This window comes from Paramormyrops kingsleyae, chromosome 5 (genome assembly GCF_048594095.1).
Source record: "Paramormyrops kingsleyae isolate MSU_618 chromosome 5, PKINGS_0.4, whole genome shotgun sequence".
Taxonomy (NCBI): domain Eukaryota; kingdom Metazoa; phylum Chordata; class Actinopteri; order Osteoglossiformes; family Mormyridae; genus Paramormyrops; species Paramormyrops kingsleyae.
The window spans coordinates 7,622,426-7,641,485 of record NC_132801.1 but is presented as its reverse complement, the minus strand read 5'-3'; the positions used below and the strand labels follow the sequence as shown (position 1 = coordinate 7,641,485).

General features: G+C 50.4%; 2 protein-coding genes across 7 annotated transcripts; one reads left to right on the top strand and one right to left on the bottom strand.

Annotated features, from left to right (window-relative positions):
- Nucleotides 1-696: 696 nt before the first annotated feature.
- Nucleotides 697-11,126, bottom strand: nacc1b (nucleus accumbens associated 1, BEN and BTB (POZ) domain containing b). Of its 5 annotated transcripts, none has more exons than XM_023814505.2 (6): nt 10,990-11,126; nt 7,267-8,251; nt 6,871-7,047; nt 6,521-6,626; nt 4,197-4,294; nt 697-4,120 (listed from the first exon to the last, which is right to left on the bottom strand). In XM_023814505.2, exons 2-6 carry the CDS (start codon nt 8,225-8,227, stop codon nt 3,816-3,818), a joined length of 1,647 nt encoding a protein of 548 aa, XP_023670273.2. In that variant the 5' UTR covers nt 8,228-8,251; nt 10,990-11,126; the 3' UTR covers nt 697-3,815. The 5 variants fall into 5 exon arrangements, with proteins under 5 accessions (XP_023670273.2, XP_023670276.2, XP_023670272.2 ...); XM_023814508.2 differs by lacking the exon at nt 10,990-11,126 and adding an exon at nt 10,360-10,938; XM_023814504.2 differs by lacking the exon at nt 10,990-11,126 and adding an exon at nt 10,051-10,327.
- A 1,037-nt stretch (nt 11,127-12,163) lies between these two features.
- On the top strand, nt 12,164-19,060 carry trmt1 (tRNA methyltransferase 1). 2 transcript variants are annotated; one of them, XM_023814501.2, is made up of 15 exons: nt 12,164-12,324; nt 12,703-13,106; nt 13,325-13,499; nt 14,182-14,369; nt 14,851-14,966; nt 15,280-15,392; nt 15,730-15,878; nt 16,225-16,308; nt 16,522-16,591; nt 16,838-16,972; nt 17,063-17,148; nt 17,478-17,586; nt 17,668-17,744; nt 17,909-18,140; nt 18,516-19,060. In XM_023814501.2, the coding sequence occupies exons 2-15, from the start codon at nt 12,727-12,729 to the stop codon at nt 18,594-18,596; spliced, it is 1,995 nt and encodes a 664-aa protein (XP_023670269.2). In that variant the 5' UTR covers nt 12,164-12,324; nt 12,703-12,726; the 3' UTR covers nt 18,597-19,060. The 2 variants fall into 2 exon arrangements, with proteins under 2 accessions (XP_023670269.2, XP_023670270.2); XM_023814502.2 differs by having other exon boundaries at nt 12,322-12,396.

The window sequence follows — 19,060 nt, the reverse complement described above, 5'->3', positions numbered from 1 at the left end:
CATTTCGACTGTTTCAACTCAGCAGACGATTAAAACGGCCAGCGCTGCGAGTAACTGTCAATCTATTACAATTGCACTTGAACAACAGAGGTTAGCTATATGTCATACTTTTGCCTGGAATAATCATCTGAGGGTGTGCTGCCCTCTGCTGGCGGGAGGCTGGTAGTGGCTGTAATTGTTGAAGCCCCATTTCTGGCCATCGCTACAAACCATATTTGGTGAAGTGAGTTAGGGGCGAGAAGGGGAGGTCAATCTGAAGGGTTCAGGTATTTAGATTGGGCTTCTGCTTTTGTCTGACAACCCCTCCCCCACAGGTTACCATCCATAGCCAACCCAGACTTTACCAAAACCACCATTAGCCAGAGCTCCGCCCCCGCCTCAATCTCAGCACTTCAATCACATGCTGTATGGATGGTTATTCTTTTGTACGTGACCTTATTTTTGTTTCATAACATACTTGGCAATGCTACTCAATCTTGAATTAGTAGTAGTTTTAAGAACCTAACACTACAGTATTTACGGTATTACAAACAAAAAAGAAAAAAATAAAACTAACAAACAATATATGAAAAACGATCTACGCAACTTTCCTAACCCCTCCCGAAAAAATAAGACCGAAAAACACCAGCCTTGTTTGCAATAATGTGCTTATAATGTGTGCTCAATCCGTCTTTCCCACCCCCCAACCCCCCAACCCCCCCACCCCATATCAGTAGCAGGCGTGGATCAAGCCATCATATGTCAGTGAAGAGGAGCTCACACAAAAACAAACACGTGAAACGTCTTACGGACACAATCCCTTCACTAATTCCCCATCTGGAAATTCGCAGGTTCACTGGAAATTCGCAGCACTAAACACAACACAACAAGACCTGGCAGTCTATTCAGACGAATGAGACCCCTCCCCCACCCCACCCAAACCCAAACAGTCATCTTTGGGGGGTCAGAGGCTGCAGCAGCCATCTTTCTTTTGGTCCCGATCACGTCCCTTCTGGGTTTGGAAACGTCAGAACTCCGCCTTCTCCTATTGGACGACGGTCAGCATCTGGTCTCGAACATACAGAACAGTCCCTTCAAAATCAGGAGCTAATCGATCCCTCAAACCCCAGCCCTCCCATTCACGAAGAGCCCCGCCCATAATCCCGTTCTCATCCCATTCATTAACAAGCCCTCCCCCATAATTAAAAAAAAAAATCAATCCGATCGATATGTACATCTGGGACGTTCATTCCTTTTCGACATACGTCTTGAAGCTGACTGCGGCGTGCACCATCGTCCACTCGTTTGACGGAAAAGGTGCAGAAGAAACAAACAGTCAGCGTCCCAGAGGAGGCCACACGCGAAAAAAACACAGTCTGTTCCGAAACGCGCATGTGCACGTACAGACACACACACACACAAACACACACACACACTACTTGCTTTAATTAGGTCAGAGAGAGAGACTGACATGAACAGAACCAATCAGCAGGCCCGAACGCAGCTCAAGGTTCTGTTCAGTCATGGCGTTACGGTCTGACGCCCGAATGCCCGCTGTCGTTCTGGTGTTTGTGTGGAGAATGTCTCCTCACTGAATCACAGACGACCACTCCCCCCAAAAAACACCTCCCCCATGTCTGTGCTGTCTCCAGCCACTTCTGGTGATGAGTCACACGCAAAACAAACACAAGCCCCGGATCCCAGCGTAAACACACCACCCAGCCGTAATCACGCCAACATGCGTCTCGCCTAAACCCCTCTGCCCGTCTCGGGCGCGCATAGACACGTCGGTGCAGGGCCCCGAGGGTCAGCACAAGTGGGGGGTGATTACAGGAGCCATCCTTCTCCCTGCCCACTGCCCCCCTCCCCCAACTCCCCCTCCCCAGGATCCATCTCCGTATTTAAGGCAATGCTGAAACGTTTCATAAATGTGCAAATTTCTCGCCACCACCAAAACAGTCTGGAAAGCCATGAAACTGGGAAGAACTCTTTCCACAGCACTCTCTGGGGGTGGGGGGGGGGGCACTTTGGGTTGACCAGCTTTGAGGGAGGGATGATGCTTACGAAGTTTTTTTTTTAAATATATATATATATATATATACACACACACACAAGAACTTTGTATATAATACGCTACCAAAAATGTGCCCTTTGACTTTCTCCATGCCACCGCAGATCAGCCTCTCGCCTTTGGGTGGCAGTAACGAGCAGACTAGTGCTGACCCAGTAACTCATCACATGGGGCTGACAGACAGCTCCCTTCCTCGGACCGACCCTCCACTGGCCGTCCGCTCTTCCCTGATCATGTTCCAAACCGGCCCTCTCCAGTGTGACAAACCCAGAATATGAGAGACAGATTTCCCCAATCACGATGAAAACGGCTTGCTTTCAGTGGTCGCTCTTAAAAATCACGAACCTGAAGGCAGCGTTGACCAAGGATCAAAGGCTCTTTATGCAAATTTGGGCTTCTTCAGGGACAGTGCGATCTGGAAACACCAGCCTTCCAATTAAAAAGCTTTCCCCTGGTACCAGCTTCATCATCCTGGGAAAAGAATCTGATTGGAAGGGCTAGTCAGTCTGGCAGCAGGAGCTGACCAATGGGTTAGAAGCATGTTGGAGGTGTGACCAATAAGAAGGGCCTGACACATTTAACGAGACAGGCAGTTGAATGGACCAATGAGGAAACAAGGGTGTGGGGTGGGTGCGTTGTGCTCTGGGGGTTTCAGGGCTTCCCAGAATAGCACAATGAGGAGCAGAGCCATGGCTGCCCAATGAGGGCCGCAAATCCCTGGGCGAGAAGTCTGTAGCAATTTATGAGCCTCAATAAAAATGAAATGGAGAGACACCCTCCCAACAAAAAACAAAAACTCCCAAGTCAGAGAACAGTAAAGCAAGCTGCAGTCTCTCTCTCTCTCTCTCTCTCTCTCACATGCACGCACACAGAAACACCCAACATTATTAAAACCCAGACATAACAAAAATGGAATCATATTTGGATAAGATGCAAAAAGGAAAAAAAGAAAAATCATTCGCTTTAAACTTTTAACGGGAATTTTCTTCACAAATAAGTCAGTCTGAAACGCGAGATTTTAAAACAATCCCTCTCTAACCCTCTATACACATAAGACGCCTATGCGCATGGATAAATCCATTTAAAAGCGGGACAGCCATGCAGCGCCTGCTCCTTCACAATCTTCAGTGACCAGTCCCTCTGTCCCGGGGTCCTTGGCATGTTAGACAAACAGAAAAAAGCAGAAAGACATGGAAAAAAAAAATATGGAAGAAAACGAAAGAGAAACGGTGAGGTTTTCTAGGACATAGGCGATGCCGAGGGTTCGGGGGAAGACGTGGGGGAGGGGCGGGGGGGGAGATTCCATCTGGGAGCCTCTTCTGATTTGGCAAGACATTAATCCACCTGTGTCACGGGGGGGTCGAATCTGTACCATCCAAATTTCTGATAAGTACATTCAAATTTGGGACAGTTTTAGCAGGTTGGCTAAGCTCCCTTCCGCCCCGCTGTGCCCCCCCCGGGAATGTTCTCTTAACGTGGGGGCGAGGCAATGATACGGGACTGCTGTCTGAAGGAGGTGGGGGGGGCGTTATTAACCACTCTAACAGTTAAACGGGGGGCTTATTCTCTCGTTCCCTCAGAAACCCCCTCTCCATATCCCCCCCCCCCCCACATCCCCATCCCTTGCCGTGAGACTCCACCCCACATCTACCCTCCTCCCCCCACCCCCAGGGGGCAGCAAAACCCAGTACGGGGAAATAAAACGAACTTTGGAGCCAGGACGTGGTTTGAGGTGCGGGTGGTGGATGGGAACTGGGGTCACTTACTAAAATAAAGTGCTCGCCCCACCGTCACCCCCCACCCCTGGCAGGCCCTCGGAGGCGCCCCCGTCACCCGGGGCCCCCGTGTCCAGGGCGGCCGTCTCGAAGGCGTGCTCGGTGCCCAGCCCGTCGGCCTCCATCTTGACGCCGTCGGGCAGGAAGCCGGAGTAGGCGTCGCCCTCGGCCATCAGCAGCTTCAGCTTGGGGATCCAGCTCTTGCGGACGACGCGCCGGGCGTTGGTGCACATGTCGGCCGCGATGGCGTTCATCTCGCTCTCCTTGAAGCTCGGGGCAAAGTTCTGGCAGTAGACTGCGGCAGGACAAACACACCCATCAGCCACCCCTTCCTTCTCAGCCCAGGATGAAAAGGAGGTGTTCGGACTCACACTTGACGGCGTGTAGCACCCTGCTGTCCAGCGGCTTGCGGCTGGGGTCGTTGGTGGAGGAGCGGATGCCCGTCCCGCAGCTGTTGGCCAGAGTGTTCCTGCAGGGTCGGGGAAGAGGAGCTCAGGGGTTCTGCAGTGGTTCAGACGCAACCTTCATGGGTTTTAATAGGTTAAGGGTTACTTTTGCCGCCCCCCCCCTTGTCATTTTTCACCATTATGGAATAGCATTTTAAAGGGGTCCGCAAAATCTACCGTCAGGAGCCGGCAAGGCAAAATCTACCCAGGGGAGCCCCTCCCAGAAGCCAAATTATATATCGCCCATTCTTTAGAGCTGGGCCAAATCACATCCTACCAAAAAATTTAAAATTATTAGATATCAACATACATGACATGAGATTTACATGGCTATTGGTCTGCTTCCACTTTTCTTAACTAATAAACTCGCTCTGTGCCAGAAAACACCCTCGTCCCAGACAAGAATTCACTCAACTAAAAAGTTATTAAACCTCTTCAGAATCTAAAACTAACAATACATACTGATAACATAAATATATCTTTAAGATATATGTTTTTATGAAAATGTTGTCCATTTGAAGTTGCATCCCAGATTTTCGTCACCTACGTCAGATTTCTAGAAAAACGTAATTTAAATCGGGGATAAAAAGGGTCAGCTGTATCCTAAAGACCCCGTCTGACTTCCTGGTTTCAAAAGAGCAGGGAATTCTGCTCGAGGGCTGAGAAACTCTATTTTTTATTAATTCATGGAATAACATTGAATCAGGTATGCCAACTCCGTAGCCCTGCAAATCAAAACTAAATTAAAATTATGGCTTAAAAATGCATATTTTGATTAGCAATAAGAGACCTCTTAGTAACGTAAAAAAATAAAATAGCTACTCACTAAGACTCCATAAGATAACAACTTCAGATATTTTAAAGGTTTTGATGTAATTCTGTTAAAATCTGAAACGACCAAAAATAGGAGATTCATGTTTGAAATGGCGTTTTATGTGCATCCAAGTTTTTTTAAGGTTTGTGTACCGTTTTGTGTTTTATATGATGCATCAGTCAGATGGATTTTGATTAAAAGTATGTTCAGAATGATTTTAAAAATGAGCATTTCAATAAAATTTTCTATTGGACACCTGCTGTGTTATTTGTGTCATAAACGTTTTGTATTACAATACTGTGAATTTTTGTGTGATTGACGGAGTTCACAAAATTCAAGCCCCCAGCTACCAAAAAATGCCGTTTAAGATAAAATGACATCACTGGGGGCTTGGCAGTTTTAAAGTTTAATAACCAGCACTTTGATGTTTTAAAATATGTTTTCCCAGCTTGGCGAAAGAGTAAAAATAAAAATACCCCCAAAATAAGATTTTAGGCGCGTGTGTCTGTGCGCGCCATCAGTCAAGCTCAGGGCGCCTCGGGTGACATAACACGCTTGGAATGTTATCACTGCACAGACAGACAGCCCGGGAGTCCAGCGGCATTCGCAGGGAACCCCCTCCCCAGACCTGCCTCGTGCTTCTTGTGCGTTTCTCTGACCCACGCGGTACGACTTTTAAAGACAGAAAACTGCACAGCTTATGACTCTACTTCGATGCTGGATAAAGGTCAGGTATTCAGAGGAGCCAACACCTCCCAAACCCAACGCCTTAACCACGGCCATCGTACAGGACGTGAGCGTTCATGCTTTCCGACACGTTTGGGTTCCGAGGGTCGCAGGATTGACCAGACTGGTAAGAAGTATTGACAGTTTACACGCCGTGGTTTAACCGGCTGCTGAGGCGAGCAAACATCCCGATGGGGGAAGGACCTTCAACCCCAAGTACATCAATAAACCATTAGTGCTACAATCAGCCGTTACATCACGCCTGATTTGACCCAGTTATGTTTTGGGCTCCCTGTATGGCGTCTCGCTATGGTCACAGGGCCGCGTGGTGACATCAGACGCGGGGCATGACAAGGAGGCGGGACCGGGCATACAGAGGCGGGGCATGACAAGGAGGCGGGACCGGGCATACAAAGGCGGGGCATGATAAGGAGGCGGGGCATGATAAGGAGGCGGGACTGGGCATACAGAGGCGGGGCATGACAAGGAGGCGGGACCGGGCATACAGAGGCGGGGCATGACAAGGAGGGGGGATTGAGCATACAGAGGCGGGGCATGATAAGGAGGCGGGACTGGGCATACAGAGGCGGGGCATGACAAGGAGGGGGGACCGGGCATACAGAGGCGGGGCATGACAAGGAGGCGGGACCGGGCATACAGAGGCGGGGCATGACAAGGAGGCGGGACTGGACAAGACAGAGATGCTTACCGGTCAAAGAAGGAGGCCAGCAGCCTCCTCAGGAGCACTTTGTGTCTGGTCCCGGCACTTACGTGACAGTTCATCAGCTGGGCCCGAGTAATGAAGACGCTGGTGCCTACAGGGGCAGCCACCCCAAACACACACACACACGCTTCAGTCACAAGGCGGTGACACCACAGCCAAAATACACACACTGTAGCACTGCGTGCAACTGAGGGAACAGAAATCCAGGCCTCGTTATAGAAATGAGTGTAATGGCTCATTAACCTGGTTAAAAGCCATCACGACGGGAGACAGCTGTGAGTCACCATCATGCCGTTCGGCGTGCGGGGAGCGGGGGGGAGGGCGGGGTCACTAACCTGTGACCAGCTCCAGCTTCTCGGCCGGGTCGCCCTCCTCGTACAGCTTTGCATGGCAGCGGTTGCCGATCTGGGTGATCAGCTCCGCAGGCAGGGAGGCGAGATCCTGCCGCACGCGCATCCGGTTCCTGGTGTCGGAGGTCAGGTGATCGGGCAGCGCGTCCACGCGGTCCCCGGCTGCCGGGCGACAGGCAGGCCGCATTGCGGATCAGCGCCGGCCCCTCCTCCACACCCCCAGCCTACCCAGCATGCTCTGGCAACCTCCATCCCAAAAACAGCACCATCAATCCAGGAAAGACACCTGCATTCCTGATCGGTGCAAATCTGGCCCCCTCTTCATTCGCCAACATCCCCCCACAATAAAGCACCCCACCCAAAGAAAGCCCCCCCCCTCACCTGCAGCCCCCACATTGAGCATGCTGTACATGGTGTACATGTTGCAGATCTGCCGGTACTGCTCCTCAGTGCCATCCTCCGCTGCCTCGTCCTCCTCCTCGTCGTCATGGTAGGAGTTCGGGGAGTCACTGGCATACGCGCTCAGAGTGCCAGGGCTGGTGCCCTCGGGGGTGGCACTGTTGTTATTGTTGTTGTTGCTGTTGCTAGGGCATCCAGCTCCACCCAGGGGAGGAGCCACTGCACCCCGGCCCACCTCCTGGGACAGACGGGCGGCCTTGCGCATCCCGCCCCCGCCTCCGGAGACTCCGCCCGCCTCCCGGTTGCCCCCCTCCCAGAGGCGCTTCGCCACCGGTGTGCAGACCACAGAGTAGGGTGAGGTGTCTTGTTGCTCCATCTTCACTCGGGACACCAAGGGCAGAGGGGTAAGGCAGGAGGCGGGGCGGCCGGCCCCCGTGGAGGCCACGCCTCCGTTGACTCCCCCAGCGGCGACCGCAGCGCCCCCCACGGAGGTCTGGGTGACCGGGCTCTGGGGTTCCGAGGGTGGCGCCTCCTCGGCCTGCAGGCCCTGGGAGTCGCAGGAGGGAGAGCTGACCTTCAGGAAGAACTCGGTGCCCTTCTCCATGATCTGCTGGATCTGCAGGAAGCCGGCGGTGTACATGAGCAGAAACTGGTCGCCCACGTTCATGCTGAGCCGGCCCGTGTAGCAGAAGGACAGGATCTGCTCGAAGCTCTGCGGCTGGACGGCCGACGGCAGCTCCACCACCGCGCTCTTGCTGCCCGTGTTGAAGAGGTCGCGGAAGTAGGAGCTGCTGGCGGCCAAGACGGCGCGGTGGGCCTTGAAGGCGTGGCCCTTCACCACCACCGACACGTCGCAGTAGAGCCCCTGCAGCCGCTGCTCGTTCAGGCACTCCAGGACGTTGTTGCCAAAGTTGGGGATGGCCATCTGCAGCGTCTGAGCCATGGTGCTACAGCCAGCACCACAGGTCTGCGTTCAGGACGAAGAGGAGGAGGAGGAGGAGGAGGTGGTCAGCACATTTCTACATGCCCGTTATATGTGCGTGCAAACTCGTTTCTCATTTTCCGTTTACTTCATTTATAGCCATCACTCATGCATAAATAATCTGGCATCACTGAACAAAAGTTTCTATAATTTTTTAGGTGGGAAAAAAATTATGCCAGATGATGACAGTAAGGATTCTTTGAATCAGTCTAACTTTGAACATACACATATACACCAGCAGGACCCATAACCCAAACCATACGATAATACTGCCAACCACCACTAATATTTACTTATTTTCATCAGACACCATGAATTACAATATGAACAAAAGACACGCCTGCGAGGGACGGCTGGCAAAGACTGATGTGATTTCGCTGGACGGCGCGCTTCACTCCGACATCATTAATTCCTGATTTTCATACGTGAGACAAAAATATCACGAGTAACCCTGTGTAACTCCAACATATGCGTTTGAAGCCGATTACAGGAAAACCTATTCTCCAGAGATCTGAAATGTCAGCGAACACAACATCCGATATGATTAACAAGATTAGAGCCTTGAGCATTTAAACAAATTGGATTTTTTTTCGTATTTGTCAGCCCCCTACCCCCAACCAAACACACACAATATTTATATAGAAATATTTTTAGGACTAAAACCCGTGATTAACTGGCTTTACGGGTATCTTTAATTTACCAAAGCGATATCGTCCCACTTGTGTAATTCAAGCAAAACTAAATTATCATAAATATTAAACAATATAAATTATTAATTTCACAAGCGCCAGACCCACCGAAAATGTCATTATGGTCGCTAAGGGGATATTTGCGGCAAGAGCATATTAATTAAGGTAAAAAGTGCTCTAACGGTTTCAGATCAATGCGACGTGAGCAATAAGCCAAATTCTCCATTATAATGTTTATAATTTACAAAACACACCATAAGCACCCATTCCGGGACAAAGGGCCACATGGCCAACAGATCAGACTAAAAACTCAAACCAGCTTGACTGGACCGGGTCTAAGGGGGCCGCTACCTTGACGGCAAAGGTGCTGCTTGCCCCCCGCCGCCATGCCATGAAATACACTGTCCAAAAAAAAAAAACACCCCCCCCAAAAAAAGATACAAGTCATTACGTATCTCTGACATACACCACAATTAATTATAGGCTACTGCAGCGCTATAGACAAAATTATATATAAAATATATTACTGTAATTGCTTTAATTTTTAGTATTCAATAGATTAAAAAATAAAATTGGTGTTTTAAATGTCAGACGAAACTGTTTTACTGATTTCGCCAATATGAGCCAATAACTTTGCTTACATCAACTCTTTCCATTCACTGACGATTAATTCAGACGTTTCACTTTTTGTGCAGGTTTTAAATACAGGCCTACACAGAAAAATCCCCACTTTTCCTGCCCAGCACCGAAATCAGCCGAGCTGCTACCCAGCAGCGGAGCGCAGGTTGGGCATTAGCCGGCTTAGCCGCTTAGCTAACGCGGCGCTGGCCGAGCCCGTCCCGGAACGCGCCTCATAAAATATAAATAACCGGGCGAGCGGCGATTAAACATCAGCGACAAACCTCGCGAAATGCACCTTTAATCCTATTGCCTTTGCCGTAGATTCCCCTTATTTGCAGCGGTGGTTTTAAGCAGCGAGCCAGCCGTGCCCCGCTCCGTGCCAGCGTCTCTGCCCGGCCGGACCGGGGTGCTCAGCTGGCATGGGCCGGGATAGATGGATGGGGGGTGTGGGGGGGGGGGGTTAGTAGCGCTCACCATGAAAAGAAATACACTCGCATACGATTTTCGTAGACCGATCCCCGCCACTACTCGCAAGAGATTGTGTTATCCATAAATATATAATACACGCCAGGGAATAAATAAATAATTGGGGAGCGCACATGCACCGCCGTCGCCCCGTCCGTGCCAATGCGCCGTCGGCTTGAGTTACATCATCGGGCCTACAGACATGGGGTACTCTAACTGTACTCCGATGTTTGGGGTCGCCTGACCGCATCTCGCCTGGAGAAGCCGAAATCTGAGAAACCCTAATACCCCCCCCCCCCCCAAAAAAAAAAAACCCACCGGGACTTTCTTATAAGCTGACTACTGGCTTTTTTCCAGGGTCTTTGCGAATTCGATTACACTGTACCAAATGCATCCTTATAAAGGGAGACTTTAAAGGGGTGGGGGGAGAACCCCCCCATAACACTCCATATTTCCCGACATCAACAGGTCATCCCAGGACAAATGCAGCACCCGGGGGCAATCCAGACTAAACCAGCGCCGAGAGGTGAGGTGGGAAGGCAGCCGCCAGACAAGACACCGATTTAACTACTTGTCGCCGGCACGGATCGTGTCAGTCAAGTATTTAAAAAATGTTTCGGCTTCTGTTACAGTTAATGAAGCCGCGCGTATGAAAAGTGCCGTTTGCATCATGCATTTTTGACGAGTTGCAAAATGAGCAGCGGAGTTGGAAACGAGCCGGAGGAAACGGAGCGCCGAAGCCAATGAAGTGGTTAAAGTTTTGTTGGTGCCGTGCCTAGGAGCCCATCCCCCTCCATCGCACACCTTCCCAAAAAAAAAACAATAACGCCAAAAATCCACTTCGATCAGACCCCATCCTCCCCAAAAAAAGCCGGGCCGCCGAAGACACGGCCGGGCCGCCCTAACGCCTTTCAACCACCCCCCGTTAAGCCCGGTTCCCAAACTCACCCCCTCGCTGTATGCCGCTGGAAAGTGTTTCAATGGAGGAGTCCGACGCTTTCTCTCCCTCTCTCTCGCTACAGGCAGCCATTCATTGTGAGCATAGGCGAGACGCCGAACGCAGAGTCATCGAGGGCAAACACTTTCCCTGGGGCGGTAGATGAGGGGGACTGCCGAGCGCAGAGCCACCGATCGCCGAGACAGGCGCGACTCCTTCGCGGTGCGCAGACCCCAGGAGTCGGGGACCCTCGGCGGGCTTCGCCTCTTCCTCAGCGGGGTAGCCGATGTGTGCGCAGCAGCGGCAGACGTCGCTCTGTTGCTTTTGTCCGTGTATAAGCTACAGACAAACGCATTGCCGTAGCCGGATAGTGGGGCTCTATCAATGCGTCTAGACTCGCAGGTGAGCCTCTAGGGGGTCTGCGCTGTATGCGCACGGAATGCAAAGCAGACGCCGTTTGAAGACCTCGGGACGTCTTAAAACGAGACACAGAATAAGGGCGAAAATGATTTTACGTCAAATTATGAGCAAGGCGTGCTTGAACGGTAGCAGATCTGCTGTTAAATTAATGCAAATATCAATTGTTTTGTGATTATTATAATGACTATTTTATATTGTTTACTGGCGTAGTATACATGTAAATATTAATATAACATTACAAAAGGTGTTATTTGATTTGAAATGACAAACAATACATTCGTAATATAAGTATATAACTACATACTGTATATATAATATTTCTTGTTTTTTATGTCGTTAAATAAAAATATTCAACCACCAACGACGAAAGGAGGAAATTTCTTGATTGTAAATTGTAATGTTAATTTAAAGCACAGCTTATCGAGGCCCAGTTAAATATGCATACGAACGAAACATGTCCCAGGATTGTCTACACTACAGCAATGCTAGTTTTAAATATTAAATGTAAAAACACAAGCCATAAAAAGATTAATCTTTAATTTTTGGCCTTTATTGGGAATCTATTTACATTCGGTGACTACACATATAAGGATATACAACATAAAAAATACATATACATATTTTTTACAGGGTTGTGACATTCGTTTCTTTGAAAATGAAAGTTTGCACCCCATCTTCTGCCAACCTTGAAATCACATGTTTGGAAAGTGCTTTTCTGTTATTTTTGTGAATGAAAAGTGGCACTTTCCGGCTGCCGTAGTTTCCGCTTCAGCATGTCTGCATCCATGTGACTAGTATTTAACTTTTGTAGAGTGGTTGGGTGCAGGGTGGGAGTCTGCACGCTTTAGGGGTACTGATCCTCATACTAAACGTGACTTGGTGTGTGAAGACTCCGGAAATTATTAGGTGGAACAGAAGCCACATCGGTAAATTGCTTTTTATGATGTGTTAAGCGTCCTGCTTCAAGCTGCTGACTGGAATGCGACCAGTGTGTTGTAGTAGGTGCCAAACGCTCTGTCATGTTTTACAGTTGCTGATTATGCGCCTCAGTTGCTATGTTAATCTGAAATCAAGCTGTTATATATGTGATAAAACATAAGAGATCGTTAATGTATTATTTACACGCCAAGGACTCATCTATCGGTGCATCTTTTTCTTAATAAATTAGGGAAAGGGAACTTTACCAAATTATTCATCAGTATTATTTTTATTTGTTCCTTTACTATCTTATGTAAAAGTACTTATTCATCCTGCATTCTCATTGCCCCTTTTTTGCCCCACACGTGTTTATGCTTGTGGGTTAGATTTGGAGAGCTCTACGTCAGCCGATGCTGGTTTGCGCAGCACGTTTGCTCCATTTTGCTGCCCTGCGAGTGTCGAGTTTGCGGGACCCTCTCCGACGGACAGTGAGAGACACGGTACAGCGAGGCCTGAGAACCATGGACCCCAGTGCCGTTTCCGAAGGTTCCATGGGCACCGCGGATTCTGAGCTGGACCCTAATCTTGCAACAAGCACCACGCCCGCAGGAATCCTGCCAGAGGGGGATGCCAACGGCCCCGTTGACTCGGTGGAGGGAACCGATCAAGACACTAATACTGCGCTCTTGCCTGGGGAAACGGTAGTAAGAGAGGGCAGAGCAGCAATCTTGTTTCCAAACGCCAATGAAGTTTTCTACAACCCAGTTCAGGAATTCAACAGAGATCTGACGTGAGTATAAATAGCAAATGCACTGTTGATGAATCATTAAGCTGCTTCGGGATTAAGGGAGTTTTTTTGTGTTTTTGTAATGGTGCTAGTATTCCAAACCTTTTAGTTTTGTCACAACAAAGTAATTTATGCATGAGGGAGTATGAACATGGTGATACACACAATTGCTTCTTCACATGCTGAGGATAAACCTGCAGCCTCTCTCCGCTTGTCCCCAGCTGTGCTGTGATCACCGAGTTTGCGAGGGAGCAGCTCTCCCTGAAGGGGGTTAAGGTGGCGGTGCCTGGAGAGCAGGAGCGGGTGGTGGTCTGTCTGGCGGAGGAGCCGGCACAGGAGCAAGTGGAGGAGCGGGTGAAGGAGGTCCAGATCGCAAACGTGGGGGAACGCTGTGAGGTGCGAGGGGATTTAGATTTTCTTCCTGTACTCACAAAATATGTTTGTGGATATGTGACCAGAAGTCCTATTTCTGCAGTAAGAGCGGAAGTATCAGAAATGAAGACTCGATAGATATAAAACTTAATTGATCGCTCTGGTATAGGGAAATGTTTGTCCAGCACCATAACAAAAATAAATCTGGCTAATAATTCCATCATGAAGCCCATGCCTCACTATAATAAATGAAAACGGCTAGAAAAAGAAGAGAAGTATCAAGGAAATAGTGGAGAGAAATACATAGCTGCTGGAGATGGGCATCAGCCATAGACCTGAAATATCCATCCATCCATCCATCCATCCATGCTTAATGAGTGCTTACCCAGAACAGGGTGACAGTGAAGCTCAGGACCCTGGGCAGGGGACACCCAGGACCCCACCCAGGCCACAGAGAGAGCAGTTTATCCTGTTACTGTGGGAAGAAACCAGGGTGCCCAGAACAGTGTTTCCCAACCCGGTCCCCAGGGACCTTCAGACAGTCCACATGTCTTGGAGTTTGGGAACAAAACATGTGCCTGAGGGTCCCCAAGCACTGAGTTGAGAAACACTGGCGTAGAGGAACCCCACAAAAGCACAGGGGCAGCATGCAAACTCCACACACACATATGGGCCTGAGTGTGTCATTGGGCTCTGCCTCCTGCAGGGGGGGCTCCGGGTCCTGGAGGGTCTGGCCGCGTCGGGCCTTCGCTCGGTCCGCTTCGCCCTGGAGGTCCCGGGTCTGCGCAGCGTGACGGCCAACGACTGCTCTGCCCGCGCCGCCGTGCTCATCGGCCGCAACGCCAAGCACAACGGCGTCTCGCACCTGATGCAGGCCAGCCAGAGGGACGCCAGGTGGGGGAGCTGTTAACCATGACACACTTTGAGCCTGAGTTTAGGTTCAGGATTCTCCTGTGATACCTTGAGCTGAGCATCTTGGTATGTTGAACTAAAAGTAGTATAGCATGTCACTCTTATTAATAACTGCGGTGTTATTAAGGTGTGTTAGCGCGGTTTGATGCAGCGTCGCAGGGCTCAAGCAGATGGCTGATCGTTCTCCGTGGATTTGGTCTTGGTTTCTTCGGTTTGTCTGGCGTCTGCTGTCTGACTTGAAGCGCCTTGCTTGTTGTGTCTTCGTGAGTGATTCTAAAAGACCTTCCCTGGGACTCGTCCTTGCTGGGTCTCTTTAGACGCAGAATCGGTTCAGATTGGAGCTCAGCCTTTACCTGCATGCTAGTGTGCCTGCAGTTGTATTGTAGATGGACGCGCGCTGATATACCATAGCTGTACTCCAGGTTTACACCCCACCTTCTCACTCGCTTTCCCTCCCTGGCAGCATGCTGATGTATGAGGCGCGTGGCAGGAAGGATCGCTATGATGTCATCGACCTGGATCCCTACGGCAGCCCTGCCCCCTTTGTGGACGGCGCCGTGCAGGCTGTCAGTGAGGGAGGTTCGTTCATAGCTCCTCCGTCCCCACATTCCTGATTCCGGCATTTAGTGATACAAGGGGCGGGGCGACAGTGACACTAGCCCTAGCTGAAAGCTGATTGGCCCCCGGGGTGTCCTTCCCCCTGTCATTCAGGTTCAAGACATATTATTGGCTAATAATAAGGTCGGCCCCTCTGTATGAATTATGGCCCCTCTTATGCCCCCTCTTAAAATCCTAGAATCTCTCCTGACATCATGGCTTTGAGAAACGTGTCATGTTGACAACATGGCCGTCTGTTGACAGCGATGCATGTGTTAATGCGCTTCTGGGACAGGGCTGCTGTGTGTGACGTGCACCGACATGGCCGTCATGGCGGGAAACTGCGGTGAGACGTGCTACAACAAGTATGGCTCCGTGTCCATCAAGGCCAAGTACTGCCACGAGATGGTGAGCACATGCATTTGTGTGGACCCCTATGGTCTGGGGCTCCCCTGTTGGCCACAAGTAGTCATTACACTTAGGAAACAGGGCCAGAGGTGGGGGGTGACAGAAAGGGCCAACCTGTCCCTAAGAAGGCCCCTCTGTGCCCCGTGTTTGTTGTCTGTCTGTGTCTGTCTGTCCAGTGAGACACTAATGTCTTTGTGTATCCACATCACACAATCCCTTGCCTGAATTTTTTTATTTTTTTGTGGGTATGGGGTGGAATATTCAGCCTTTAATGTCTCAGATTGTGTCTGCGTGTGAGATCCTCCCTATCTAACATGCAGGCGTTACCCTTCCACAGGCCCTACGTATCATCCTGCACAGCCTGGACCAGCGTGCCGGCGTTTACCAGCGTTACATCGAGCCCTTGCTCTCCATTAGCGTCGACTTCTACATCCGGGTCTTCGTCCGTGTCTTCACCGGCCAAGCCAAGGCCAAGAACTCTGCCAGGTAGCTGGGTGTGGCGTCGCAGTGGGCGATGGCGCCCCCTATATGTGTTGGTGGGTGCCAGCGGCTTAGTTAGCGGTCCCCTGCATATCCGGCTGGCTTTTTGTGCTGGTTTTTTTTAGGGTGATTATGCAGGTTTCTCCCAAAAAGGAAATGATAGTCTTTTTATAAACTGCAAAACCTTGACTTGACCTGATTTCAATTTTTTTTTTTGTATTTTACCGACTCAGTTGAGTTCTTGGAAACTGTGCTGAGCTGTTGTTTTTTTTTACCATGATATTTAAGACAAACTGGATCTGACTGGCTGCTGCAGACTCACACGCCAACACTCTGATCTCTTCCCCCCCAGTAAACAGGCGCTGGTGTACAACTGTGTTGGCTGTGGCTCCTTCAACCTGCAGCGGATGGGCAAGCGCATCAGCCAAGGAAAAAAGTATGAAGCATAAATCTACACATTTTTAAATACCACCCCCCCCCCACGCATTTCTCTGCCTCTCTGCTTGCAATCCAGGATTCCTACATCCCAACTCCACACCATCTTTTCCCCAGGATTCCTGTAATGTCTGTTGGCCTCCACTAGGGGCGCCTTCAGGATCTGAATGTGTTGTTCTGGGGTAGCTGTCATTGTCTGCTGGGTCTGTTTCAGCATGAAGTACACTGCGGCAACTGGACCCCCGGTCGGACCTAGCTGTGAGCACTGTGGCCAAAGGCATCAGGTAGGACGCTGATGAAGTGAGATCTTTCAGGGAGACACCTTGAGTTCCACCCTTAAGGACTAGCTTTTGCAAGCTTTGGTTGACTCTGTGCGTCATGTAATCCTGAAGTCTGTTCAGTTGGGTCTTGATTTGCTATTAATTTTCAAGTTGGTTTATTGCAGGTGACCTGTCTGGTAATTGTCACAGCTGGCCGAAGTGCTTTAATGTAATCGTGAGTCTCTCCTGCCTCTCTGTCGCCCCCTGCAGCTGGGAGGTCCTATCTGGGCGGAGCCTATCCACAATGTCCAGTTTGTACAGAAAGTTCTGTCTGCCGTTTCGGGCAACCCCTCCCGCTTTGGGACGTCGCGGCGGATCGAGGGCATGCTGAGCATGGTCACTGAGGTATAGGGTCTCGCTGTCTGGGGGTGCTGCGGTGCACAGTGTTTTTAGTCAGGTGTAGTCAATTTGCCCCCCCCCCCCTGCTTTTGTCAGGAGTTGGAGGATGTACCCCTGTACTACACCCTGGATAATTTGAGCAGCACGGTGCACTGCAACACGCCATCACTGCTGCAGTTCAGGTAGGGCTGTGCTCAGCATCGCATTTACCTGCCTGTGGGAAGGATGTGTGACATGCTCTTTTCCGGTTGTTTCCGGAGTTGTGCAGCAGAGGGCAGCACTGGTCACATCTTGGTGCATTACATCTATTACACTATGAGGCCCTCAATACCGTATGTCTTGTGTGAGGATTTGCCATCTCCTGGCAACCACCACCATGCAAGCTCACAGATTACATCACAACCAAACATACTGAAAATAAGCCCCTCCCCCTTCTCTGAATGGCTCCTCCCTCCTGTGTGGCTGGCCCCGCCCTCCAGTGAAGCCCTGTGTCCCCACCTCTTGTGCTCAGGTCTGCCCTCCTCCACGCCGGCCACAGAGTCTCCCTCTCTCATGCTTGCAAGAACGCCCTGAAGACGGACGCCCCCGGTGGCGTGATCTGGGATATCATGCGCTGCTGGGTAAGCATGCGCCCCCTGCAGGAGGGGACCTGGGTGAATGCTGTGACCGTGTCTCGACCTTGCATGTCCTGCCTTCCCTAGGAGAAGAAGCACCCCGTGAAGAGGGAGAAGCTGTCGGAGACCAGCCCCGCCTTTCGTATTCTGTCCACGGAACCCTCGTGAGTGTGGAACCCGGTAACCCGGGCAACCTGAATCACCACAGCTAAGCTGACAGTTTTGTATCAATCATTGTTGTGATCAATGAGTAAGTGCGACCATATAAATGCACACAAACTTCTAATTTCATTTTGGTAGCTGAAATTCCATGTCCCCACCCCCACAGTGTACAGGCATGCTTCGACGTGCGTGATGATGCCAATCCCCAGTCGCGACGGCGGCAGCTGGTACGTTTCCAGGAGAACCCGCATGCCAACTGGGGGCCCAAGGCCCGCGCCAAGGCCGGGGGCGGGAACAGCGAGCTGGAGGACCGGCGGAAGCAGCAGCAGAACAAGAGGAAGAAACCGGACAGGGATGCGGCACAACTGAAGAGCTTCCCTTGCAAGAGGTTCAGAAAGGTGCAGTCAGAAGGGGGCGCCGTGGAAGTTTTACTTGCACAAAACTGTTCTGAGGGTAGAATGAAATGTGACTGGTTCAGAGAGATAACCAATCAGATTGTAGAATAGGTGGGTCCCACCGACTAAAGCAGGGGGAACACGCAAGCTCCACACACGCCCAGCAGGGTTGAAACGCTAACCCCAGTTGTATGAGACAACAGTGTACCCTTTAAGCTGCACCCTCAGATTGCATCCCATCGCTGATGCAGTTGCTGTAGCCCCCCCGCTAACCTGCTGGATAAAGTACTGAGGGCTTCAGAATTATCAGCCCAGCTGGCTGTGGTCTGTTACCCCAGCTGACCTCGCCGTCCTGCCCTTCGTCTCCTCCATCCCCAGGGCACGTGTCCCCGGGGCGACGAGTGCTGCTACTCCCACGAACCGGAGGAGGCAGAGAAGGATGGGGAAAAGATGGAGTGAAGTACCGCATCCCCCCCCCTCCCCCTCCCGTGTGGCCGGATCCTCATCATCCTGTCCCGGTGTCGAATCGTATGACATTGTCCCAAGGCGCGGAAGGCCCAAAATAGAAGCAGTATGTCTATTTTTATTTTTTATTTTATTTTAAGATTTATTTGCCCATTCTCGTTAGTATTTATAAGAAAAATGTAGATTTTATTCGTTGATTTCCTAAAGTGAATTCATGAATGAGATGGGAGACCCAGATGAGGGTGGGCACCAGAATTGATGATCTTGAGGGTGATGGATGTGCTTTTCGTAGTGGGTTGTTTTTGTGTTGGGGGACCGTTATGACCATGAAATTAGGGCTTCCTTGAAACATTCAGTTTCAACTGTGTTACTTTTGTCAGGAATAGCATTTTATTCTGGTTGTACATACTGTATATTAGGTTGATTCAAGGCCAATAAAATCCAGAATGTCTCCCTGA

Excerpts from the sequence above, each read along its gene's own strand:
- nacc1b (XM_023814504.2), bottom strand. Across the intron at positions 6,627-6,870 it reads GAAGCTGGAGCTGGTCACAG|GCACCAGCGTCTTCATTACT; the intron begins GTTAGTGACCCC and ends CTGCCCCTGTAG. Across the intron at positions 4,121-4,196 it reads GGTGCTACACGCCGTCAAGT|TCTACTGCCAGAACTTTGCC; the intron begins GTGAGTCCGAAC and ends GTCCTGCCGCAG.
- trmt1 (XM_023814501.2), top strand. The coding sequence starts at position 12,727 with ATGCTGGTTTGCGCAGCACGTTTGCTCCATTTTGCTGCCCTGCGAGTG. Across the intron at positions 15,393-15,729 it reads CCAAGTACTGCCACGAGATG|GCCCTACGTATCATCCTGCA; the intron begins GTGAGCACATGC and ends ACCCTTCCACAG. Across the intron at positions 16,973-17,062 it reads TGCTGAGCATGGTCACTGAG|GAGTTGGAGGATGTACCCCT; the intron begins GTATAGGGTCTC and ends TGCTTTTGTCAG.